This window comes from Megalops cyprinoides, chromosome 12, assembly GCF_013368585.1.
Source record: "Megalops cyprinoides isolate fMegCyp1 chromosome 12, fMegCyp1.pri, whole genome shotgun sequence".
Classification (NCBI taxonomy): Eukaryota; Metazoa; Chordata; class Actinopteri; order Elopiformes; family Megalopidae; genus Megalops; species Megalops cyprinoides.
In genome coordinates this window covers 261,119-283,618 of record NC_050594.1, presented here as the reverse complement: position 1 = coordinate 283,618, position 22,500 = coordinate 261,119, and the positions used below count along the sequence as shown (strand labels likewise).

The 22,500-nt window shown below is 51.2% G+C and overlaps 1 protein-coding gene across 6 annotated transcripts in view; it reads right to left on the bottom strand.

The window, feature by feature from the left end:
- Positions 1–22,500, bottom strand: part of eml1 (EMAP like 1) — a 72,632-nt gene that overhangs the window by 39,626 nt on the left and 10,506 nt on the right. For 5 of the 6 annotated variants that reach the window (XM_036541697.1, XM_036541698.1, XM_036541699.1 and 2 more), the window contains exon 1: positions 13,961–14,437. The exons of the other annotated variant lie outside the window; for it this stretch is intronic. In XM_036541697.1, the coding sequence (XP_036397590.1) occupies positions 13,961–14,027 (67 nt within the window). In that variant the 5' untranslated portion in view covers positions 14,028–14,437. Of the gene's footprint in view, positions 1–13,960; positions 14,438–22,500 lie in introns of those variants that run through there. 6 annotated transcript variants of the gene reach the window in all.

The window sequence follows — 22,500 nt, the reverse complement described above, 5'->3', positions numbered from 1 at the left end:
AATATTGGATTGATTTCAAAGGCCTGCTCCTTACCTTGCCTTAAAAGCACTTGCATCCATTTACCTGCAGATCTATTAATCCCCTATAACCCACCTAGATTACTTCATTCTTAAGAGGCTGGCTTGCTGGTGGTTCCAAAACCAGAAAAAAACTAAATCTGGTGATAGAGCCTTTTCATACAGAGCTCCTCCACTGTGGTATAGCCCACACTAGGAAGTGGACAGGCTTGGGAATTGGGCACAATCTCAGTTTTTAAGCCTTTACAGTAAGTCTTACAGTCACATTGGGTCCCCAGGAGGAGGGTAGCTCAGGGGCTCTGCTGCTATGAACTGTCGTTGCAGTCCCCTCATTTCCAGTTGGACTGTCTCCTGCTTCTAGCTGCTTCTCACCATAACAGTGCAGGACAATCTCTTTACTGTCATGGCCACAGCTCCTAACCTTTCCTATCACCTCTTTCCACGCTGCCCTGCTGAGGCTACCTAATGTCACGCTGCCCCACAACTTACTGCACCCAAATTCCCTATTCATCCTTTTCCCTCCATCTGTCTGCTCCTGGGGCACCACCACCCGCTGTATTAACTGGCCACAACAAACATGATGCCTGGACCATTGCTGCACCAACCAGCATCAGAAGGAGTGTCCCCACTCATAACCTGCCTGAGAATACCACGCCTCCCCCGCCCACCCCACTGACCATGGAGCAGAACTGTTGTGATAAGCTGATGCCTTTTATGTGTTTTTCCAATATTATCTTTTCCATTGTTTTCCAGGAGTCTGTCACCCACCTATTCCCAGCGAATGGGAATGATTTTCCTGTTTTTTTCCCCCCAGTTTGCCTGGGTTTTCTGGTTTTTTGAGTCTCTGGAAAACGCAATGTTCTACATGTACATCGCTTTGTCTCGATTGTAAAAATGTGTTTTAACAAATGAAATTGATTGAATCATCTTAATCATCATCTCAGTTATTAATTCTGCACATTGTCCCCTCACATGCAGTTAGTCTGTCCTGGTGAAGCCCAACTCCGCCCGGCTGCTTGCCTCTGAGGGCTACTAACGGCAGAATCCACAGCAGATTGGACCAAGACCTGCAGCAACTGCAGAGAAACAAAGAGCCGTGCTGTGATCCATGTTATGCATTTTACACCGCCATAGAGATCTGCTGGTTTGTACTCTTTCAACCACTGACCCGTTCAGGGAAGGGCCCCCATCTGACCGTTCTCACTGGGGGCTGACTGCTGCCCATCCTGCTCAGCTGTTGATTGGCTGCCGTGCAGCATGCCCTCCCTGCTCAGCTGCTGATTGGCTGCCGTGCCACGTGCCCATCCTTCTCAGATGCTGATTGGCTGGCTTTTGGAATGTAAACAGATCAGTGATGAAATAGCACTGCAGAGGACCATGCCACGACCACACCAATAACACGGCCAGACTTCCAGACACAACAGCACAGCTGAAAGAGGGCAGCTGCTACTGCCAACAGAATGTTTGTATCTGTGTAATGCACGGTCAACGCCATCATCGGCTGCAGCTGTCCTGGCCTGTGGAAAATCCAGCCTTTTACAATTCCCTGAGTGACTCACCTGTCAAACATCTCCCCTCATTAACTTGAAGTAATTAATGAGCGTGGAGTGACCTGGCTGGTGATTGAACATTGATTACGGCTCATTCCAAAGGCTTTTCGGTTTAATTGGATTTTCTGACACATTCCTATTGACCAGCTGTATGTGTCAATACCAGTTTCAGGGTCAGTTGCTGGGGACTGTTTCACTGCAGTAACAGAAACAGAAAATACCCTTATCACACACCATATGTTTAGTCTACAGAAGTGAAGCATATAGCTAGTCACGGAGATGATGAATATTCTTTGTTTCATTCTCTGGACCAGGTTAAATTTATTCAATTTTCACCCTGAACAACACACTAACAGAAGTGTTATTTTTGCTTTCCATTTTTATAAAACTGTGCTGAATTTGTTACCACTATTAAAAGAGACTGTTCAAGAAACAAAATTTCAAACCATAACACTTTAGATTTGTTAGTTGAATGTTTTGGTAAAATACATTGTTATCAAATGCATCAGTTTCTCTGTTTTTACTCTTGGTGCCAACGGAGGAATATAATGCCTAGGAAAGGAGGATTCACTGGAAACAGCCCTGTTCACAGCCCCCAGCACCCAGCAGAGACTAGCAACCCTCTCTGCTGATTTTAGCTCAAACAAAGACACACAGACTTCTTCAAAGCCTTCAGATATGAATCTGGCTTCAGAGACAAGATTTGCATATGTCCTTATTTTGTCTTTTTATCAGAAACCATCTCACTGTATCTCCCCCCCCCGTCACAGATCTCCCACCTCCCTCCCTGTCTGATCTCTCCTTTATTCACGGACTCTTCCTCTCACTCCCATGTCTTCTGTACCGTTACCTTATTTCTCTGTGAGGGGCTCTGCTGTCCTGTCTGTTTTAATCAGAGGGCCCATCTATCATGCACTTCAGCCCAACCCCCCCCCCCCCCCCCCCCCCGCCGGCCCCTCCCTCTTAATGCACAGCTGAAGATGGTGTTCTGGAGCAGCAGGCATCTGAGTTAATGGACCCGTGTTAAGTCCTGCTTTGCTGATGGTGCTCAGATGAGTGCAGAGACAGCTGGTGGCTCAGGCCGCTCCACTGTGGAGGCAGGGCGATCACACCCTATCCTCTCCACACAACTCTCCTCCTAACCCCCCCCCCCCCCATGTCCCTTCTCCATGGGCTGGTCCCCTGCCGTCTGCGGGTTACTGTGCCCCCCGATTCCTCCCTGCCCCGCGGAGCGCCCCCTAGCTGTAGGAGAGAGCACTGCTTTATTGAGATTTGGTTGCAGTGAGGCTTCATTAATAATGCAGCTCCCCTCTCTGCTTTTGGCTGCGGCTGCTAGCTGACTCATGCTGCCATACTCCTCCTGACAGTGAGGTGAGAGGAGATGAGGACCTCAATATGGCAAATTAAATACCACGAGCGCTCACAGCAGGACTCCAGACACACTTTAATGAGGATCTTTATAACTTTGGCAACCCAATTGCTTTTTATATTATGAAACTCTGTGCTGTAATCAATGTGTAGGACCCTCTGCTTAAAAGCGTACATCAGACAAAGGAAAACCCAGCATGCCATGTGTCCTCAGTGTGGCCATGAGCAGACTCTGACAGCGAAACATAAGAAACAGTGTCCACAGGCCGTGTGTGAGCATGTGCTTATCAGTTTGGGTCTCCCAGACCTGCTCAGTGTTTTCCCACAGGAGAGTCCTGCAGGGAATCAAACATGGGACTGGCTGAGAGATTGGACCTGAACTGAACTGAACTGAAGTGAACGGCTCTGGCTCTCCCCTGGGAGGGGGGAGGGATTAGTACTGGCTCGCTGCCCGCCCCTCTGCTCCTCTCTCCCACAGAATAGCCAAGGTCATAGGTTGCGGAGGCCATGTACGGCAAGCCAGCTGAACTGAAATAGGGACAATTCCAACTCCAGTTCTTTTGGACACCATCAGGCTTCAGGGAGTTTAAGAGGAAAAAATCCAATTTAATCCCAGCTGTCAGAAAGAGGTGTGTCTGCCTGAAAGAGGCTTATTAGCTAATGAAGGAGCAGATTACATGGATGCTGGCAAAAGGGCTGCCTTCTGGTTAAACGGGGCTTAGGCCTATGAATAGAGAAGACAGAAAGGGTGATTCACACATGCCGGCCTCCTCTGCAAGAAAACACCCATCAGCCACTAGCTACACTGCCAGGCAGTGCTGGGTACACCGCTAGCTACACTGCCAGGCAGCGCTGGGTACACCGCTAGCTACACCGCTAGCCACACTGCCAGGCAGCGCTGGGTACACCGCTAGCTACACTGCCAGGCAGCGCTGGGTACACCGCTAGCTACACTGCCAGGCGGCGCTGGGTACACCGCTAGCTACACTGGCGGCGCTGGATACATCGCTAGCTACACTGCCAGGCGGCACTGGGTACACCGCTAGCTACACTGCCAGGCGGCGCTGGGTACACCGCTAGCTACACAGGCGGCGCTGGGTACACCGCTAGCTACACTGCCAGGTGGCGCTGAGTACACCGCTAGCTACACTGCCAGCTACACTGCAAGGCGCTGGGTACACCGCTAGCTACACTGCCAGGCGGTGCCGGGTACACTGCTAGCTACACAACTAGGTACCTCCAATTGCAAAACCCCACCTTCCCCACAGCCCCCATTCAGACCTGTATCAGGTTTCATAAAGGTATCAGGTTTCATACTAATCCCCCCCCTAAACTCATCCTCTCGGCCACACCCTCACTGCCAAACCCCACCCACCCTCAGCCACACCTCCTCCTCCAACACAGAGCAATAGGAGAGTGGGGGGAGGACGTGGCCCTCATCAGAGCCGCACAGATGGGCCCGGGGCAGAGGATTAGCCCCCGATCTCAAGCTCTGCTTATTTTATGGCCTGCGGCTGGATTACAGCTGCCTCATATGCAGCCCTTACAGCTACAGCTACACACACACACACACACACACCACACACTGTGTGGCACAGCAACACTGAGGGGGGCTGTGTGTGTGTGTGAGAGAGAGACACAGAGACTGTGTGAGTGTGTGTGTGAGAGAGACACACACAGAGTGTGTATGTGTTTGTGTGTGAGAGACACAGAGAGTGTGTGAGTGTGTGTGTGTGTGTGTGTGTGTGTGGGTGTGTGTGTGTGTGTGTGTGTGAGAGAGACACACACAGAGTGTATGTGTTTGTGTGTGAGAGACACAGAGAGTGTGTGAGTGTGTGTGTGTGTGTGTGCGTGTGAGAGACACACACAGAGTGTGTATGTGTTTGTGTGTGAGAGAGACACAGAGAGTGCGTGAGTGTGTGTGTGTGTGTGTGTGTGTGTGTGTGAGAGAGACACACACAGAGTGTGTATGTGTTTGTGTGTGAGAGACACAGAGAGTGTGTGAGTGTGTGTGTGTGTGTGTGTGTGTGTGTGAGAGACACACACAGAGTGTGTATGTGTTTGTGTGTGAGAGAGACACAGACAGTGCGTGTGTGTGTGTGTGTGTGTGTGTGTGTGCGTGTGTGTGTGTGAGAGAGAGAGAGCGAGAGACACAGAGAGTGTGTGAATGTGTGAGAGAGAGTGAGAGAGAGAGAGACACAGAGAGTGTGTGAGTGTGTGTGTGTGTGTGTGTGTGTGTGTGTGTGTACACAGGTGGGGGTGCTATGTTGGAAACCCGGGTCCTGTCTGTAGCTAGGCATGGCTCTCCAAAATGAGCAAAATGAGCAAAATGAGCCGGCAACCCTGGAAGCACAGCAGTGTGGAACAGTATGTGACCTCTGACACTGCGGACAGACTGCTGTTGTATCCCCTGTTCCACAAGGAAATATGCATTAAAATGCTAGAAACCCATGTCAAACATTATGTGCACTGTGTTATGGAGTGGAATCCTGATATTTGCACACACACACACACACACACACACACACACACACACGCACGCACGCACACACACACACACACACACACACACACACACACACACACACACACACACACACACACACAGACACCCCTAATCTCTTCCAGGCCTGGATCATACGTGCATCCCCTCTCCTGCTATGAGCAGGTGAAACCCACCTAGTGATGGGACCCCTCAGTCCCGACAGCACCAGTGCCATGCCCCCACCCTCTCCTCTGTCCCTCAGCACTCTGCATGGAGAGGGGCCAGGCCTGACTGTGTGTCACGCCCTCTCTCCTTTCCAAACGGCTGAAGGAAAGCACGCCTGACTGAGCCGGAGAGCAAGGAGGCCAGAGAGGAGGAGGAGGAGGAGGAGGAGAGGAGGAAGAGAGGCCCGCTGACTCAGCCACAGCTGGAAGAAAACAGCTCCAACAGCAACAGCATGCAGATCTGTACAGCAGGAGGCTGAACACAGCCTGTGTCCTGACTCAAGCCCGGGCAGCACTTTCTCTGGGTGAGGCACTGCTTGTCTTACCGATTGGACTTTTTAAAGAGCCGTATGGCGCTGTAAATCAAGGCTGGGTCAGCTAGCAAAATCAGCACACAATGTACCATTCTGCTCCCTCCAACAAACAGGGCATTGTGTCAAACAGCAGAAAGCTTGGGACAGAGAGCCAGGGCATCTTTGTTTTGTTAAAGGAGTGACAGTGTTGCTCTTTGTATTTTCTGACTAAATGAGGTGTGATTCACTCGGTGTAAACACTGCATGGGTATGAAAACAATCAGCGATTAATAGTGGAGCGGAAAATGTTCCGGAAAAAGTCAAAGCAGTGGCTTCTTTCGCAGCACAACTGGGATGGTGGTCAACATGTTCTGCAACGACATTCTGCCCCAGTGTTTTGTAGAGAGAACAAAAGCTATTCTTCTCATCCCTATGAGCACATAAAATCTTTAATTCTGAAAGGACTAATTCTTAAATTGCAGTAAATTCATCACAGCCAGACCTAACAGACAGAATAGTGCAGGTGAGCCTCTGATACCCTGCCACTCTTTCCACGGTAACGGCGGGCTCTGTCAGAGCTCTCTGTGGCCTGCAGTGACTGCACATGGCCTCTGATGGCCAGGTCTACTGCTAGTGTTTCTCCTCATTTTCTCTTTCTAAAGATAAGGGGGTGAGCTGAGAAAGACAAATCACCATTTTTCTCTGGAAGGTCAAACCAAAACACACAATGAAGTAAACATGCCCTCTACTTTGCTGTACAGTCATGCTTAGTAGTGGCAGCACAGCTGCAGGTCTCTGTGAGGTGAGAGAGACTCAGGCTGCAGGTCTGTGTGAGGTGAGAGAGACCTGTTAAACTGAGTCCCTGTTAAACTGAACCGGCTGGATTTACCACAGCAGGAATTCGCCCCAGCACTGTCAGCAGTCCAATCACATGCAGGGTAGGATCAGGAAATGTAGGTCAAATGTGGTCAAATATTCAGAATGTGTTTGGTATTTGTATTACTTTTTGTTCTGTTTTTCATGCAGATTGAGCACATGAACACAGCCACAGTGTGAATGGAGCCCTCGGTCCTTCCCTCCTGCTCTCTCCTTCAGAAAGATGGCTTTGTTTTCCATGGCCCTGAGGGAGACTGCACTGCATGCTGGGTACAGATGTGGCTGTGTCCTTCCTCTCCTCCTGCAGACCCTGCAAGTCTCAGCATCCTCACCCACCCAAGTGAAGGATACTCCTTCAGACTGGAACACAGATGTTCATGAAAAGGTTCACTTTCTTCCCTCTGCCACACCCACTTTGATTCCCTCACCAGGAGCCCTTTTCTGCAGCAGGTGTCTGCAGTGGCACTGCAGCCTGTGCTGGGTGCTGTGCTCCTGCTTGTACACCTTTGTTAGCTCTACCTTGGACAGGTGACTTCCTCAGGTGCTGCTCTCCTTGCCTTCACCAGGCAGCGCATTATTGCTGGTTAATGTGTCAGGCCTTTAATGAGCAGCGTCTCCACAGAGTACAGCAGCCTCTAGGACAGCCAGCTGCTCCGGCCCGCACAGACAGAGGAGAGACCCCCGGTTTGGGGCACAGGGGAAGCCCTGGTTTTTCTCCAGCTCACACTGCTTTCACTGCCCCTGATGCCCTTCCCATGATGCACCACTGCCTGCAGCTCATAGGCTGCTTCTCACCGCTGCCCCTCCCAGTGTGCACAGTCAAAGCAACAGAAACTCCTCATCCAAACATTTCTGAGAGAGTCCAGCATCAAAGGCTGCAGAGAGGAAGCCTGTAGGCCTCACTAAGCAGATCATTTACATGGTACAGCTTTTAAAATCTCATCTGAATAACCTTCTTTTCTGGGACGCAGTGCAGGTGTGTGCTGGAGCCCTCAGGCCTGAGAGCAGCTCCTCAGTGTGATATCACAGCACAGATCGGACACTCAGGTGAGGCCCAGATGAGCCGGGCGGTAGCCAGCTTGCGCGCCCACCTGCAAACGAAGCTTCAGAACAGGTGTCCCGCAGGTCTGGGGATGGACAGGGACAGTGCTGTAGCGGTGCTCTTCCGCTGCCTGCTGTTCCTGTGTGGGACGGCCCTGGAGCAGCAGGGCAGGGGTCGCGGGGGTTTTGACAGACGGGCCGATTGGTCACATGCTGCTAAAAGCCTGATGTGTGGGTTAGGGTGCCACACTTTGGCTCCAGATCGCACAGGCCCTGCTGCAGCTCAGATACAGACACTGCACATTGTACACTGAGAGGAAGCCCCTTTCGCGCTGTTATCCATCCACACCTGTTTCTTCTGCTTTCAGAGCTGAGGCTTTATAGAGTGATCCAGTGAATCTCAGTGGATATCTCACACAGCCTTTACAACATGATACGTGGCCGCAAGAGGCTGGCAACCCCCCTCAAAGTGCTACACTGCCTAGCAACATGCAAGCACAACTCTCCCAGCCTGGCGATGCCCTCTTCTGCCTGGGGGACAGGACAGAATACCCATCATTCTGTGGGGGAGGGGCTCTTCCTGGAAGCCTGGATCCCAGCATCTCTTAGAGAGACGGGCTGCTCTGTGTGATGCTGTTACATAAGCAGCATGATGTTCCCCCTCCAGGAGACCCGCTGCCTGCCCACCGTTCCACCCGAGCGGCTCAGGTTTGTGTGGCATTAACGCCTCACAACTCCCTCCTCCACAGAAGCACAGGCAGTGTGAGGTGTCAGGTTCCACACAGCCAGGCTGCTGAAGGGGGTCACATCCTGCTAATGCATCATTCAGAGGCCTGTCTCAGCCCTGCACATTGGAGATCAGCAGTAATCTGTGATTGCTAGGGTACTTCTTTTCCACAAAAAAATCAATAACAAAATTGGAATTAGGGCGAAAGAGAATAAACAAACCTTACAGAAAGCAAGACTGGGAGCTGAATACTTGCAGTGCTCCATGTAAGACCTCTCTGCTGGTCAGGTGAGTGCTCCTGGACAGGAGTGCAGGAGTACATCCACAAACTGTTGTGTCATCTAAACATTCCCAGTGAAGTGGGCGGCAGTGTAGCATAGTGGTTAAGGAGCAGGACTCGTAACCGAAAGGTTGCCAGTTCGGTCCCTGCTGGGACACTTCTGCTGTACCCTTGGGCAAGGTACTTAACCCACAATTGCCTCAGTAAATATCCAGCTGTTTAAATGGATAACATTGTAAAGAACTGTAACCTATGTAAGTCGCTTTGGATAAAAGCGTCTGCTAAATGAATAAATGTAAATGTAAATGTAAGTTAATGTAGGGCTCTAATGTCCCCCAGCACTGTGTGTGGGGTGGGGCCAGAGTGGGGCCACAGTGGGGTGGGATCAGAGCAGGGGTGGGATCAGAGCAGGGTCAGGGTCAGAGGCAGCCACCTGGGCAGGGAGAGGTACAGAGCGGCCTCACACAACTCGAGTGGCAGTCCCGCCAGCGTTACACAGGAAGCACCCAGATACTCCTTATTACCAAAAGCAACCTGAACATTCCTCCAAACCAACCTGAACAAGGTAATTTCACAGCACACCAGCCCACTGAGTCCATATCGATAAACCTTGTTTCAGCTGAGCAGTTTTTCATCCAGAACAGCATACAAACTCTCTCTTCAGCTACCCCCCACCATAATGTAAAACATAAAACCACACGTTCCATCCAGCAGCTCTCTGAATGCAGTGTCTGGGGTTTCTGGCCGTTTTCATGGTGAACAGGAAGCAGTGTGGCCCATCTCAGCCAGCGGAGGATGAAAGCAGGTCGCATGCAAATGCTCATACAGCACGGATTTCTGCACGTCTTTGATCCCCGCTGGCTGCGTGATCAAACATCTGCCGCTCCGCGCTGCTCCCCCCTCATGGACATCACAGGTTAGCCTGGTTCAGGTGGAGCTGAGGGGTCGCTACACTCAGCCAAGGAGACAGGCAGCGGAAGCACGAGAAGCTGCTCCCTCCTGCACAGTCTCAGTGGGGAGGCTCACCAATGCCTTTCATTTACAGACACTTCTGCAGCCATGAGACGGGCCGACTGAAACACGCTCTGCAGCTGTAAGTGTTACTAGCAATGAGGGAGATACTTATTCAACAATTTATGTACTGAACAGTATTAATGACTGCACCAATGAGCCAGCCTGAGGCACAAGACTCAAACCTGTGACTAAACAGAGACTTTTCTTTGTAAATAAAATATTCTTCAATTAACTTTGAGGAATGGATGAGCAAAGAGGCAATTACTATCCTGAAGTGCACTCTGGGAATGTTCTATCAGGATGAGTATTGGTCCACAACAACCAATCTGGATAAGAAACTGCTCCAATGTCCAGTCCATTACACTAATGACCGAAAAAGGCATCCATCTCATGTAACGGGGTAGCTGTGAGATCCTCAGCAGAGCTAACGCAGCGAGGCCTCCTTCAGCGGCGTGTTCTCCCTGTGTTCTCCCTGCTGTGTGCAGAGGCACGCGTGTCTTGCTCCCTTGCAAGCTTGCTGAGGTTGGTGACCTGGTCTCCCACCACTACTTCAGACACTCGACACCACACCGACTGTTCTAGAACAAATGACATCACCTCAGCTGGGCACGGAACTATGGGATGACCTCACAGGGCTTACACGGTAACGCTCACCTAATTAATCACAAAGCTGGAGTCCGAACCAGCAACTGTGCATGAGGGAGAGCAGATTCGCTAAGCTTACCCTCTTACTTTTAAGAATTAATAGAGCATAAAATAGAATAAGGGTGCTTTCACACTAGAGATTTTGGTGCGGACCCGAGTTGAGCTGTTAGTTCGGTTCGTTTTGTTGATGTGAAAGCTGTTTCTGAACTCAGGTGCGGACCGAGGGACCGTACCCAGGTCCTCCAGAAAACGAGTGTCTGGGATACGGTTCACTTGAACTCCAGTGCAGTTCGCATTTGGTGTGAAAGCTATCTGATCTAACACCAGGAAGTAAATGCTATTGATGACGTGCAAGTTTGTCACACCTAAAAATTATTCAGGGAACAATTGCAGGTAGCCACACTGTTCGCTCACCTTGAGGGTATGTGTGTATGCTCTGCAAGCAAAGCTGCAAATTCATTTCGCATTGCCGCCTGTTTCCGCAAAAACCTCCTTATCCGACCAGCTTGTATCACTCTCAGACAGTGGGACGCATTTATGGCATAGTGAAAATGCCAAACACGGTTATTTTGGTGCTGACACCATATTAACAAAAAGAATAAGAAAACAAATATAGGATAGTGTGGCTTTCCATTTTGCCTCCTGTTGCCTAGCGACATTGGTAAATAAAAGCTGCTCGTTCCTTACGTGTTGACGTAAACGAACATAGTTCGGACCAGGTGTGGAAACAGTCTAAAAGAGAACTATGACATTTGGAGAGATTATGTGCATATATTCCCTGGCCTCTGATGGCCTCACAGCTCCACAGACATCAGAGGGTCTCTGAGCTGCGAGTATCTCGTACCGGACAGGGCAGGGCAGGGCCAGGCTGGGCAAGGCCGGGCAGGGCCGGGCGGGACCAGGCTGTCCCACTCGTGCCTCTGCTGTGGCCCCACACTGCTCTCAGACAGAAACAGGTGGAAATGGCACCTCACAGTCATGGGAAACGGTGTGTTCCAGTGCGAAAGAAACAGGCTGGCACTCAGAACACTGCCCTGCTATCCTTAAGAGAGATACCCAGTAAACATCCAAATATATAAATGGATCATATGTAAAATTGCAAGCTGGGATAACAGAGTAATAGCTCTTAAAATGAACTTTTAATATCCACTAAATGTCCATAAAGCATATTTTAGAAACATGAAATATACTGTCACAATAACAGGGTTTATTAATACTGAAACATACCACCAGCTGTTGTAATGTAGAATAAATTACAAATGTATTAAGTGGGATAACCAACTTCCATCACAACACGAAGAGTCAGGATGATTTTAAAGGACATTTTAGAAAGTAGGTGTCATGACCTCAAAACGTCATCATGGATCCCTAATAGCAATGGATTTATCTGTGGCACATCTACAGGTAAAGCACCTGCTGAAACAGGCAGGCCTCACCTGCGCGTGTATGTGAACACGCTCCCTGCCCACACCTGTTTTTCAGGTACTGTGGGCAACATGCCTGCATGTGAAAACCTCGCGCACTGCACTGCAGCACCCTCACCCCGCTCTGCACGGCACAACCCCGCAAACTCCCAAACACTCTCTCTACCAGAAAACTGATCCAGGCACAGTCCTCTAGCTCCAGAGAGAGGACTGCAACCGGGCTGCTCGTCTAACTTCCCCTCTGACGTCTGAGGCACAGTTCAGGAAGCACAGTGCTCTTTACATTATGCCTGCTGAGCAGACGGTCTTAACCAGAGCAACTTACATTACAGCTTTAACATGTTATACTTTTATACAGCTGGAGATTTACTGAGGCTATTTGAGTTAAGTTCTTTCCCCAAGGCAACAACAGCAGTGGCTCACCTGGGAATGGAACCAGCAACTTTTGGGTGATGACCTCAGCTTGTTACCACGACGCCTCACTGCTACCCTGCTTATTACCACGACGACACACTTGCATTCAGTCAACGCACTTCAGTGGATCAACCCTCAGTGCAGCAGGAGAACAGCGAGCAGCAGCACAGGAACAGCGATCAGCAGCACAGGCACAGCGATCAGCAGCACAGGAACAATGAGCAGCAGCACAGGAACAGCAAACAGCACAGGCACAGCGATCAGCAGCACAGGAACAGCGAACAACACAGGAACAGCGATCAGCAGCACAGGAACAGCGATCAGCAGCACAGGAACAGCAAACAACACAGGCACAGCGATCAGCAGCACAGGAACAACGAGCAGCAGCACAGGAACAGCGATCAGCAGCACAGGAACAGCAAACAACACAGGAACAGCGATCAGCAGCACAGGAACAGCAAACAGCACAGGAACAGCGATCAGCAGCACAGGAACAACGAGCAGCAGCACAGGAACAGCGATCAGCAGCACAGGCACAGCGATCAGCAGCACAGGCACAGCGATCAGCAGCACAGGAACAACGAGCAGCAGCACAGGAACAGCGATCAGCAGCACAGGAACAGCGATCAGCAGCACAGGCACAGCGATCAGCAGCACAGGAACAACGAGCAGCAGCACAGGAACAGCAAACAGCACAGGAACAGCAAACAGCACAGGAACAGCGATCAGCAGCACAGGAACAGCAAACAGCACAGGAACAGCGATCAGCAGCACAGGCACAGCGAGCAGCAGAACAGCGAGCAGACCTTATTGGAGATTACTGGGGTGTCACTGAATGTAGATAAGCAGCACCACTCTGAACACCCTCTTGAGTGAAGCCAAACTGACTCCTGCATTTTCTATGCACCACCCTGTCATGGTGCAGGCTGATGGCCCCGTCTGACTCTCCAATAGCTCTGTTTGACTCCTGATCCTCCAGGACTGGGCAGATGCTGTCAGTGAAACCACAAAACCAGCAAACGCAATGTGAAGCTCCTGCCTCTTCTATTCCCCTGTCCCTCCCACCTTCACTTCCTGTTGGGCTTACTGTGATACGGTGATCAGTTTAAGCCAGTTTTCTCTGAAAAATGCAGCCCTGTGCTCTGCGCTCTGCAATAAGCACGGCCACAGAGAGGTGGCACCGCTCGAGAAGCTGGTGGCTAACACACCCCTGTGAAGCACTGCGTGAAACAGGGACAGCAGGACAGGAACATGCAGCAGTGAGGGAGGAGAGGAGACTGTGGCTCAACAAGACTGTGAGAAACCAGAAAGCTGCATGTCTGTCTCTAAAATACAAATAATTCCTTTTCTGAGCTACATGAAACAGCAGCCAAAATGAAGATCTTTCTCTTGTCTGAGTCACCACCTTTTCCCCCATGGCAGTCAGCTGTGCAGAAAGCCAATCTACCCTGAGCGGATCAAAGGCAGGAACTCTCAGCAGAACTCCGCCGTTTCAGGCCAGCTGCGCGGCACAGACACAGCGCAGCCCAAAGTCCTCAACAGACGCAACGGACAGGATCACAAGCAGAGCAGACACACAGCGGAGGAAGAGGCTGGTTTACCGTTACAGAACTGCAGCAGGGAGGAGGTGTCATACAGGCTGCTGTAGCTGGAGAAGCCGTCTTCCATCCTGGAGCTGAGCGATCCCTCGCTCCCTCTTTCCTCTCAGTCTCTCTCACTTTCGCTTGCCTGCCTCCTCCACTCTTCCTCCATTCAACATCCACTTTTCCTGGGTTGGCCTGCCAGTGTCAGTTACCATGGCAACCCATTCACTCCGATTATGTCATGTGAACACGGCTCCCTTCTTTCTCAATGGACTGTCGGCAGAGGCAGCGGGGAAACGGGAGGGAAATTTTTGGGGAGAAGTTAAAAGGAGGGATTTTTTGTGCGGTTTTCGTTGTCCCTCTCTCTCCAGCTCTCCTCTTTGATCCTTCCCCTCTCTCTGTGTCGGCAGCTGCTCCCTTAAACCGCCTCCTGATCTCTACAAGGAAAACAGCTTTGAGAAGCTTGAGCTGTGAGAGGAGGGCTGGCCCCGCGACTGTGACTGTGTGTGTGTGTGTGTGTGTGTGTGTGTGTGTGTGTGTGTGTAGACACTCTGCAGAGCTGCCAAACAGCCCTCTCCAGTTCCGGCTCAACAGTAAATGTGGACCAATAATAACTCAGGGGGCTGAGCCTCTTTCAAAATACAGCCCTTCCCCTCCGCCAGGGGGGGTGGAGAGAGGGGGGAGGGGGAGAGAGAGAGAGAGAGAGAGGGAAAGAGAGAGAGAGAGGGAAAGAGAGGGGGGGGGGGGGGGCACATGCCTGAAAGCCTTTAAACCAAGGCAAAGAACAGGGAGAAAACAAGAGACAGGAGGAATCCAGGCAGAAAGCAGCACTGAGGGTGGAGGACGGAGGGAAGGCAGGAATCAGTGGAGTAACAGCCTCCATTTGCAGGACTGTCTGTAAGCCTTCAAGTGCTGAGGAAAACATACGGAAGTCAAGAAAACTACGCGAGGTCAGCGCTGTTGGGGACTCAGCGATGAAGAGGAGAGCCCACAGACTCACCTCAGCACACACACACACACACACACACACACACACCTCTCACACACACACACACCTCTCACACACACCTCAGCACACACACACACACCTCTCACACACACACACACACCTCTCACACACACACACACCTCTCACACACACCTCAGCACACACACACACACACACCTCTCACACACACACACACACCTCTCACACACACCTCAGCACACACACACACACCTCTCACACACACACACACACCTCTCACACACACACACACCTCTCACACACACCTCAGCACACACACACACACACACACACACACACACACCTCTCACACACACACACACCTCTCACACACACACACACACACACACACACCTCTCACACACACCTGCCCACTGCCTCTCCACAGCCTCACACTGCCCATCCTGCGAGAGAGAGCACCAAGAAACTCTTACTGAGAGAGAGGCAGAGAGGATGGAGAGAGAGAGGATGGAGAGAGAGAGGATGGAGAGAGAGAGGATGGAGAGAGAGAGGATGGAGAGAGGACTTTTACTGCAGAACAGACCCCAGTGCTGAGCTTTAGAGAGAATCGCAGCCAGTCGCTGGGCGGCCGGCCCACGGGATGGGCAGCTTGCCAGGGGAGCGCGGATTTGGGACTTTTTGTCTCCCAAATAACAAAACAAGTGACATCATATCTTTCCCCTCCTTTAATTCCATCCAGCCAAATGAGCCAGCACAATCAGCGCTCCAGCACCCAGTTGCTGCTCGCGGCCTAATCTCTCTTTAGGCAGACAGCTCTAGCCCTTTAATCATCAAAGACGAGGAGAAGCCGGGAGGGAATAGAAGAAAAGTCAGCCTCTTCGTTTTGGCAGCGCCCATACAGAGCAGCCACTGGGGGGAAACCTCTTTCAATTATTCATAGGCTTGGTGGGGCGGTGGGGGTTGGAGGGGGGCTGCGCACAGCCCAACTGACTCCCTGGTCTATAGTTACCCCGGCAGCCCCACTGCTGCCCTATAGCAGACAGAGGCCCTCAGACGCAGACTGAATCTACCAGGCTGCTGAGGTTCTGCTGGCCGTGCGACTCCTGGCCGCTTCTCCCTCTGCAGGCCGGCAGGCATACAGCCAGCCTGAGGGGCGTGACTCTCCCCAGCCAGCCTGAGAGGCGGGGGGCACAGGCCTCTCTGCACACGAATATGGTCTCACTGCTGAAGGCCTGTGTGTCAGAGGGATCAGAACTCCTCTGAGTCATGCGCTCACGTGGACTGGGCCCTGTACACTGCGTATGACTTCATGCTGTTACTCAGACAGAGATCACACCAGTGATATCTGTCCATAATTTCCCATCAGACATTTCTGCTGCTTTTTGCAAAATATGTCATGACTAAACTGAGAAGCCTGGTATGACCAACTTCTCACAGACCTATCATACCCCATTATTTTACCAGGAAACAAAGTAAGGGGTTAGCCTGCATACCCCAGGCACCTGTCAGAAGGCTATCAGACTTAGCAAGGTTAACCTGACTAACATCTCTCTTGACCGAAAAAGGCTGTGCATAATATTCTGGTCATAGTAAAACTTGTATGAATCAGCTTCTTTGTGCTTGGAGGACACGAGTGACCGGGTGGCTGTTTGGCCAGTGGCATGCTGTGAGGGACAGGCAGTCAGAGCCCCGCTGCAGTGGCATGCTGTGAGGGACAGACAGTCAGAGTCCCGCTGCAGTGGCATGCTGTGAGGGACACAGGCAGTCAGAGCCCCGCTGCAGTGGCATGCTCTGAGGGACAGACAGTCAGAGCCCCGCTGCAGTGGCATGCTCTGAGGGACACAGGCAGTCAGAGCCCCGCTGCAGTGGCATGCTCTGAGGGACAGGCAGTCAGAGCCCCGCTGCAGTGGCATGCTCTGAGGGACACAGACCTAAGCTGCAGCAGATCGCTGCAGTGTTGATCCCAGTGGGAGCTAGATGGGGTCTTGGGATTTAGCACAACCAGAAGTAGAGCTTTGACAGTAAGGAGGATGACCTCTTTGTGTGCTGTGCCATCTGCTACAGTGAAATGTGTTTGCGTGTGTGTGGGGGAGCTCCCAGCGTTTCCACGGTGCACACAGCAGCATGCCTGTGACTGCAGCACTGCCCCTTACCCTCCAGGGTCTCCAGCAGTCAAAAACTCCTACTGCAGGAGCACTACTCAACTCACCTTCTCACTCTCTGGGGGACAGCGGTAAAGCATAGTTATTGTAGGCACAGCTCAGTCAGTGAGTGAGTGAGTGAATGAGTGAGTGAGTGAGTGGTTGAGTGAGTGAGTGAATGAGTGAATGAGTGGGTGGGTGAGTGAGTGAATGAGTGGGTGGGTGAGTGAGTGAGTGGGTGGGTGGGTGAGTGAGTGAGTGAGTGGGTGGGTGAGTGAGTGAGTGGGTGGGTGGGTGGGTGAGTGAGTGAGTGAGTGGGTGGGTGGGTGGGTGAGTGAGTGAGTGAGTGAGTGGGTGGGTGGGTGAGTGAGTGAATGAGTGGATGAGTGGGTGGGTGAGTGAGTGAGTGAGTGAGTGAGTGAATGAGTGGGTGAGTGAGTGAGTGAGTGAGTGGGTGAGTGAGGGCAGAACTGCCTCTGATTTCCAGCACAGAATCACGCTACACATTTCAGAAAATGAGGGTTCAGCTAAATCCATTTCTCACTCATGCAGGCTCCGGGGACAGGACAGTGAAAGCAGTAATACCCTGCAAGGAGGTCATCACCTCTGTGCTGCATAATAACGACACGGAGGAGAGAGAGATGAGAGACCCGACAGCCTGGCCTTCAGTCCAGGAGTGCCAGCATGCAGCACCTGCCTCTTCACCTGCATCACTCCTGCTCTGTGGAGCTCCTGAACCTGATGAAACATTCTGCAGCCACTGTGGTGATTTGCTGCAGAATGGGGCTCGCGTAGTGATATTCTGCAACAGCTAACATATCCAATAGAAATCCAGGTTTACAGGCTCAGGCTTTGGTGAATCCAGCTGGTGTCCACACAGCTCATGTACTTCTACATTGTATTCACATTACATTCATTTCTCAGACGCTCGTATCTAAAGCAACTTTTGTGCTGGAAGTCGCTCTGGATGAGAGCATCTGCTAAATGCATGTAATGTAATGTAAATGTAACATACAGTTCTTGCCTGCTGTTCACTGTACTAATTTAATCCGAATGGAATGAAAATTAGGATTTGTAGAGGCTTTCAGATGATTGGTTCTTTCATCTGCAATGTCTTTCACTCTTTTTCAAATCCCGGTGAAGGCAGCCCAATACTGATAGGCTTATAACCAGGCAGCCCAGTGCTGATAGGCTTATGACCAGGCAGCCCAGTGCTGATAGGCTTATAACCAGGCAGCCCAGTGCTGATAGGCTTATGACCAGGCAGCCCAGTGCTGATAGGCTTATGACCAGGCAGCCCACTGCTGATAGGCTTATAACCAGGCAGCCCAGTGCTGATAGGCTTATGACCAGGCAGCCCAGTTCTGATAGGCTGATTGAATGGTAATACTAAAGGAGCCTCCAGCAGGCCCATGATTCACTGGTGACCAGGTTTTCATGTTCTCGGCTGAAGGTGAAATTCCTCATGACTCTCTCATGTGAGGAGACCTGTTCAGTACTCATTACTGCCTGCCTTCAGCTTTCCCGTTATGCCCTATACACCACACACACAGCGTTCTGAGCTACCCTCAATTCAGACACCATTTGTTTGTATTGAGAGAATATCCTGAGTGCAACTGTGGCGTATTTTACAAGCTGCTGCTCCTTCAGTGAGGTCTGTGTGGAGCAGAGAAGGCCGGGCTGCTGTCTGCCTGAAGCGGGGCCCCTGTTCTATTCTCGCCACTTTGCCACTGAAACCCGGAGCCGAGTTCTCCAGCTCTGCAGCCCCAGGCCGCCCCTGTTTGTTGTGTGTGTTGCCTAGCAACAGCCAGCGTCCATAAAAAACTGCCTGAGCTGGTAGAATATGTGTCACTCTGGATATGGGAAGGCAAACACAACATTACCTGAAAAATATATTTTAAAAACCACAAAAGACACACTGTGTGCCAGAAGCACACAGCATTCAGTGAACAGAACACGCGCCAGGTATCTGAATTTTATTAAATAAATAAAATGGTGGTGATCCATTATCAAAAATCAATGGCTCATGTAATTGGAAGAGCAGGAAAAACCATCACTTTTTTGCAGCCTCTGTACATTTCACCAAATTATACAGCCTGACGGACGAGGAAAACATAAATGTTCCAGAGCCACAGGACCTGAGAGAGACAGCGGGAGAGTGAGAGAGTGAGAGAGTGAGAGAGCGAGAGAGCGGCGAATGAGTGGACCGCAGGCCGTGTCATGTGACCAGGCTTTTCTGTGACCTGCAATGAGCAGCTAAAGGGGCAGCAGACCAGCACTTCTGCATGTTACTCACAAACGCTACCAGCAGACTGAAACGTGACCTGCTGCCTTTCAACTCAGTATCACAGCTAACAAGGCCATCGCTAAGGTGCCATCAGGGGAGAGAGCGTCAGTTTGTTTTACATAACCTATTTCCCAGCGCCCGACGTCACTCCAAATGCGAGTGTGAGGCTGTGCACAGCCCGGCAGGATGCCACGAGCAGCAGCAAAACCCTCTGTAATGAGCTTTTCACCGTTTCCACGCAGCCCGCTGGCTCTCCGCTCCCCCGAACGCACAGGGCTCAGGCCTCCTCACGCTGACACATGACCATCAGACCAAAACGGGAATCTGCCCTTGGGATTAAAATAGCATATAATCCCGCTGCTGTAAAAGGGCATTAATGAGGCTCCTGCATTAAGCAGGATGTCTACAGCCATCACACCTCCACATGTTCTCAGAGACAGACACGCATACTGCACATAAGCTTTCTCTCTCTTTATACACACACAGACACACACACACACACACACACATATGTGTGTATTTAAATGCCGACTACTGAAACCAAAAGGGCAAAAGAAAAATCAAAATTGATTTACTTAATCTGAAGGCCACACAGGCTGAATTTTTAAAGATCTGATCGATTAGGACATTCTTTCTTTTTTATGCCTTCAGTCTGTTGTGAGCAGGGATGAGTGCGGACAGATGACCCGTGAGCGAGGATCCGCAGGTAAGAGGAGAGATCGGACTGGAAGGACGCCCCCCTCAGCCTGCTATTATCTGCTTTAACAGCTGCACAGGTGCTGCAGGCTGCAGAGAGGCCGGGACCAGACGCCCACAGGCAGCCGAACCCCACAGGCCAAGGGACACTGCCTCTCAGGTTGAGCTAACACTGTGTTCACTCACTGAGTGCAGTTAAAATGGCTGGCTGTGAACGCAATGTGCCTCAGTGCACTCAGCCAAGCACACAGCGCTCAGTGCTGCTCAAAGCCCATGTCCACAGCACAAACAGCTTACGCGTAACTCTGACCAATGGAAACGTCTCCCTCTCAATCACCCACGGGGCTGACAACATGAAAGCATGCTGATTCTCAAAGCACACAAACCAGCAGAGAATTCAAAGCCCCTGATAAGATGGTGGCATATATCCATTCCTGAAACAATAAAAGGCATCAGTGCTAATTTCAGAATGACATTGCGTAACAGACACTTCTTGCACACAGGAGGCTCAGAGCAGGAGCTCAGTGAAGATCAGCAGTGGGAAAGCCTTCCAGAGACTAAGAAATGGTCCCTAGTCCAGCCAATCACAACTACACGTGTCATAGCATGGGCACACGTGTCCGGTTGCGTGTTCTTGTTTGTTATTGTACAGGCTGACCGGTCAGAGCAAGATGTCTCTCTCTGGTCACCATCATGGTGTTCTGCTGCTGTGGAGCCCCTCTGCAGGGTCTATAGGAGACCATCATGTGCAAAACAATTACACAACACAGCACTGCTGCAGCAAGACTGCCCCCTCTGGCCGTGTGTCCCAACACTCCCGGCCACTCCTCAAAATCCGCTTTCATGGGTTTGATCAGCACAGACACCTCCAGGTCACCCTCCCAGCAAACTGCACAACAACATCACATCATAACTGCCCCTGCTGCTGCCCCCGGTCCCCGCCCTCTCCGCTCGGAGCACTGACCCCTCGTGGTGCCGGTCCTCAGGCTGCTCGGGCCGCAGTAGGGGGACTCCTCTGGGATGGCCTTCATGGGCGCGGCCGGACCCCCAGCGCTCTCCGCCTCCATGTGCAACTCCGTGTCACGCTGACGAGCGAGCAGCCGGACCGACGCTGCTGCTGCGTTCTCTGGGTGACCTTACCAAACCCCCCCGTGGCACCCTGAGCTGGATGATGACATCACTAAGGCGCAGATTAGGTCCCGTAAGCCATCAGAAGCTTCAGGGAAGGGTGGAGGACAGGCTCGCAGCCAATCGACTCTTTCAGGCCTGGCCCTTACAGACAGCACACACACTGGGCCTGGGGCCAGAACCCAGGCTGCACTGCACGCAGGTTACCCTAACCCTGACCCAAAACTAACCCACACCCTGCCGTCTGCTCCCTCCAGCACCAGGACAGACAGGAGCTGTGCTGCTGCTCTCAGTGCAGCAAGGGCCCCAGGGAAATCTGCTTATGGGGAAAATTAATTATTTCAACGGCAAACGCAGCAGAGGATGAGTGGAGCCCTTGGTAATGAGCTGACGTTTCTGTTTATTGGGCATTTATTGGATTTAGGAAGATTTCCAGCACAGAGACTGGCTGTTAGTATAGCATAGGAGTACAGAATAACTGAGCTATGCTGTCCTGTATACAGTCTGGTTGGATATTCCATTAACTAGACACTGATATTCTTTTCACAGAAGGGAGTGTGTTTAAGTGTGTTGAGATGGAAACTGTGTGTCTGTCACTGCTGAAGATAAATGTGTATGATGTGCCGTATTATGCAGGAGGGACAGGACAGACAGCAGAAGCACAGGTACCACAGCAAAGCCTGCAGCATCAGAGCGTCTGAGCACCAGCCTGGCAGACAGAGTGGCACAGAACTGAACTAAAAGTCTCCTCATTTATGGGCTGTTGCAGAATGCATACTGGTGCACGAAATATAAAATATAAATATAATGTACTGTCACATGATCTTTCGATGTCACTACTTAGTTAAAACATGCTAAAGAGTAAAAAGCTCTCTTCCAACCCTCAGTCAGGGATTGCTTACTCACCTGCAGAAACAGAGCCATGTTTTATGGTTCATTAAAGTCACACAAAGTGCATCGAATAAGAGGTGAATGCTTTAGTGAAGCTAGTGAGCTGGATGACCGATTCAGTTGCGCAAATGAATTAAACAGGTGATGCTGACCCCATGTCAGCTGGGTTGAGCCAGAGAGATGAACTGGACCCCCACACGCACTGACAGATGCACACCAGCCTCCAATTCAACCTTCTCTCCACTGACTGCACTTAAGCATTCTCAGCTCACACCGGGAGGGAGGCGCTGAGCACAACACTACAGCATGGAACTGAACCCACAACCACAGGCACTGACCATCAGACCGCAGCCTGAGACGGCCCCACCCAGAGAAACACACTGCCACTGACCATCAGGGAGCCGCAGCCTGAGACAAACACACTGCCACTGACCATCAGGGAGCCGCA